The following is a 4,830-nucleotide window of genomic DNA, read 5'->3' as shown; positions in this document are numbered from 1 at the left end:
ACAAAAGCAGGTGCTACTGGTAAAAGAAAATAACAGTAAAATGGATCTTAAAGATATTTTGTTATAATCATAACTTGTTGTCTTATACAACCATCGTTAGAGAGACTTTTGCCTGAAGCAGATGAGAACAAATGCAGAAAACAACAAGACATCACACACACACACACACACACACACACACACACACACACACACACACAGGGGCATGGGAGGGGGGAGAGTGTGAGACTGAACTTGGAACCCAGAGGTCTAAATGGGATGTCTCCATCAAATCCACCCCCTCTGCGCTCAGGGAACCTGAGGACTAGGAGGTAGAAAAAGTGGAAGAAGAGATTGGATAGAGGACTTCATATCTATGTGATCAATGCTTATATGAACACATAGATTGAGGGTACACACAGAGAGCCTCATGAACCTGCACCAGGTTTCTAGTGTACAAGTTATATAATTCAGTTCAGTATTACCATGCGATTGCTGAGTGTATGAATGGGTGGGTAACTAGTTCTTTAGCCTTCTCTTGGGCTCTTTTCCTTTTGTTGATTTGCATTGTTCAAATTCAATTTGATGAGTTCTGTCTTATTGTATTATATTTTATTTCATTATGGCTTGGTCTTATCTCTTAGAAGCCTGTTCTTTTTTAATGAGTAGATCCCGATGGGAGAGAAGGTTAGGAGGAACTGGGAGGAGTAGAGAGAGGGAAACTGTTACTGGGATATATTGTGTGAGAAAAAAGTCTATTTGTAATAATGGGGAAAAAGAAAGACATAAGTCTAAAAGATACAATTGATGATTATGATGCAACTAAAAAGAATTGATGAATTGTTTTGGTCATTACAGTCCCAAAAGCAAAGAAGCCCTCTTCTGCTATTTTTAGGACTTTGAATAGGAAATACTGGTAGGCTTTAAATATGTCATAGGCTTTCTGACAACCAAATACTCTGTGCTCCCATTTCTATTACTCTGTTATTTCTTTTTTGAGCAGTGGTGGAAACCTGAATTTGCACTGAGCTCATTTTGTTCTCTGTAAAGATGCTCTTTACTTGGGAATTTAAACATGATTTCCCCTAATGATAAAAGGAAAAAAGAAATGAGGGCTGGAGAGATTACTCAGTGGTAAAGAGCACTGGCTGCTTTATCAGATGACTTGAGTTCAATTCCCAGCACCCACATGGCAGATCACAGCTATCTCTAGCTCCAATTCCAGGAGACTTTAGACAAACATGCAGGCAAAAAACCATGTACAATAAAAAATAAATAAATAAATATAAAAAGATAAATTCTTCAAAGAGTTAGATGGAAAAATTTGCAAATTCATCTGGAATAACAAAAACCCAGGATAGCTAAAACTATCCTCAACAATAAAAGGACTTCCAGGGGAATCACTATCCCTGAACTCAAGCAGTATTACAGAGCAATAGTGATAAAAACTGCATGATATTGGTACATAGACAGACAGATAGACCAATGGAAGAGAATTGAAGATGCAGAAATGAAGCCACACATCTATGATCACTTGATTTTTGACAAAAGAGTCAAAACCATCCAATGGAAAAAAGATAGCATTTTCAGCAAATGATGCTGGTTCCACTGAAGATCCACATGTAGAAGAATGCAGATCGATCCATGCTTATCACCCTGTACAAAGCTTAAGTCCAAGTGGATCAAGGACCTCCACATCAAACCAGATACACTCAAACTAATAGAAGAAAAAGTGGGGAAGCATGTCAAACACATGGGCACTGGAGAAAATTTCCTGTACAAAACACCAATGACTTTTGCTCTAAGATCAAGAATCGACAAATGGATGTTGGCCATGGCGCAGGGAGCGGATCGGGCGGGCGAGCGGCGGATCTAGAGTGTGGAAGCGGCCACGGGCGGCGGGGGGCTGTTTTGGGGCGGGGTGGGCGCCCATGCTGGGGCCAGGGGCAGTGCGGAGGAGGAGGGGGAGCGGGCCGGCCGTGCTGCACTGAGGAAGGAGGTGGAGGAGGCGGCGGGAGTGCTCCCCCCTCCCCGCCCGCCCCGCCACCGCCGCCCGGGCTGTTCCTGTAAGGCGGGGAGACAATGAGTAAACTCTCCTTCCGAGCGCGGGCGCTGGACGCCGCCAAACCGCTGCCCATCTACCGCGGCAAGGACATGCCTGATCTCAACGACTGCGTCTCCATCAACCGGGCCGTGCCCCAGATGCCCACCGGGATGGAGAAGGAGGAGGAATCGGAACATCACTTACAGCGAGCTATTTCAGCACAGCAAGTATTTAGAGAAAAAAAAGAGAGCATGGTCATTCCAGTTCCTGAGGCGGAGAGCAACGTCAACTATTACAATCGCTTGTACAAAGGGGAGTTTAAACAGCCCAAACAGTTCATTCATATTCAGCCTTTTAACCTAGACAATGAGCAACCAGATTATGATATGGATTCTGAAGATGAGACATTATTAAATAGACTTAACAGAAAGATGGAAATTAAACCTTTGCAATTTGAAATTATGATTGACAGACTTGAAAAAGCCAGTTCTAACCAGCTTGTAACACTTCAAGAAGCAGAACTGCTGCTGAATGAAGACGACTACCTTATTAAAGCTGTATATGACTACTGGGTGAGGAAAAGCAAGAACTGCAGGGGGCCGTCCCTCATCCCCCAGATTAAGCAAGAGAAGAGAGATGGCTCTACCAACAATGATCCTTATGTTGCCTTTCGGAGGAGAACAGAGAAGATGCAGACTCGGAAGAACCGTAAGAATGATGAGGCTTCTTATGAAAAGATGCTGAAGCTGAGGCGGGAGTTCAGCAGAGCCATAACAATTTTGGAAATGATTAAGAGAAGAGAGAAAACCAAACGGGAATTATTGCACTTAACGCTGGAAGTTGTGGAAAAAAGATATCATTTGGGAGACTATGGGGGTGAAATCCTTAATGAAGTGAAAGTTAATAGATCAGAAAAAGAGTTATATGCCAGTCCAGCAACTCTTCATAATGGAAATCATCACAAAGTTTAAGAATGTAAAACTAAGCACCCTCATCATTTGTCTTTGAAAGAAGAGGCTTCTGACGTGGTCCGTCAAAAGAAGAAGCACCCCAAGAAGCCTAAGGCAGAGGCTGTGCTAGCCCCGCCGCAGCCCACTCCTGAGACAGTGCCTGTGATCAATAAGAGTGACATTAAGCAATACGACTTTCAGAGCTCAGATGAAGATGAATTTCCACTGGTACCATCTCCAGCATCAGAACCTGAAGAAGAAAATGATCCTGATGGTCCCTGTGCTTTCAGAAGGCGGGCAGGATGCCAGTATTATGCTCCGCGTTTGGACCAAGCTAATAACCATCCGTGCGAAAGTTCAGAGTTGGCAGACTTGGATAAGTTGAGGTATAAGCATTGTCTCACAACACTTACAGTTCCAAGAAGATGTATAGGGTTTGCCAGGAGGCGAATTGGCAGGGGTGGAAGGGTCATAATGGACCGAATATCCACAGAACATGACCCCGTCCTAAAACAGATAGACCCTGAGATGCTGAATGGGCTTTCAAGCTCTTCCCAAACTATAGACTTTTCTTCTAATTTCTCTCGGACCAATGCTTCCAGTAAACCTTGTGAAAATAGACTGTCCCTTTCTGAAATATTAAGCAATATCAGATCATGTCGACTACAGTGTTTCCAGCCAAGGCTACTAAATGTACAGGACATTGATAGTGAAGAATGTACCTCAAGAAAACCAGGGCAGACTGTGAGCAGTAAAAGGGTTTCTGCAGCATCTGTAGCTTTATTGAACACCAGCAAGAACGGCATATCAGTCACAGGGGGCATCACAGAAGAGCAGTTTCAGACATATCAACAGCAGCTAGCTCAAATGCAAAGGCAGCAACTCGCGCAGCTTCAGCAGAAACAGCAATCCCAGCATTCCTCACAGCAGACACATCCAAAAGCACAGGGCTCAAGCACCTCGGACTGTATGTCTAAAACACTTGACTCAGCCAGCGCCCACTTTGCTGCATCTGCAGTGGTCAGTGCTCCTGTTCCAAGTCGCAGTGAGGGATCTAAGGAACAGAACACTGGCCACAACAATATGAATGGTGTTGTCCAGCCTTCAGGACCCTCTAAAACATTATATTCCACCAATATGGCTTTATCATCCAGCCCAGGGATTTCAGCTGTACAGCTTGTAAGGACAGTTGGCCACACTACTACAAACCACTTGATCCCAGCGTTGTGCACAAGCAGTCCTCAGACACTTCCCATGAACAATTCCTGCCTGACCAATGCAGTGCACCTCAATAATGTCAGTGTTGTTTCTCCTGTCAATGTGCATATCAATACACGGACTTCAGCACCATCGCCAACAGCCTTAAAACTTGCCACAGTTGCTGCCAGTATGGACAGAGTGCCAAAGGTTACTCCCAGCAGTGCCATCAGCAGCATAGCCAGAGAGAACCATGAACCAGAAAGACTGGGTTTAAATGGAATAGCAGAGACAACAGTAGCTATGGAAGTGACATAACGTAAAGTGTGTGGCTTTGACCTGTGTGGACGGTTGCAGTCATTCATATTCCAGCGGAATACAAAGGCGACACTCTGGATCACAGAGCAGAACAATGGACCCAAATGGAGTACAGTATACCGGAAGTTAAGTCGATGTATGATGTATATTTTGTAAAATTGGGAAAATCACTACCTTGTAAAATAGTTTATTTGTATCATCAATATTATTTCTGTTACTTGAATAGTAGATATTCATCATCATGCTTTTGCACTTGAATTTGCAACTGAATGGATTTTAAAAATAATTCTTTAATGGGATCATGAGCATGAAATGGGATCCTGCATCACTTGTTTTAACTAT

General features: G+C 43.6%; 1 protein-coding gene across 1 annotated transcript; it reads left to right on the top strand.

Moving 5' to 3' along the window:
• The first annotated feature begins 1,822 nt into the window (after positions 1 to 1,822).
• Positions 1,823 to 4,541, top strand: Epc2l1 (enhancer of polycomb homolog 2 (Drosophila)-like 1). Its single transcript, NM_001408769.1, is given in 1 exon segment — positions 1,823 to 4,541. A coding segment is annotated over 1 exon segment (2,427 nt). The 5' UTR covers positions 1,823 to 2,061; the 3' UTR covers positions 4,489 to 4,541.
• The last annotated feature ends 289 nt before the right edge of the window (positions 4,542 to 4,830 follow it).

Source organism: Rattus norvegicus, chromosome 1 (assembly GCF_021556685.1).
Source record: "Rattus norvegicus strain SHRSP/BbbUtx chromosome 1, alternate assembly SHRSP_T2T, whole genome shotgun sequence".
NCBI classification, from domain to species: Eukaryota; Metazoa; Chordata; class Mammalia; order Rodentia; family Muridae; genus Rattus; species Rattus norvegicus.
The sequence above is the reverse complement of the archived record's forward strand: the minus strand, read 5'-3'. Positions and strand labels throughout refer to the sequence as shown.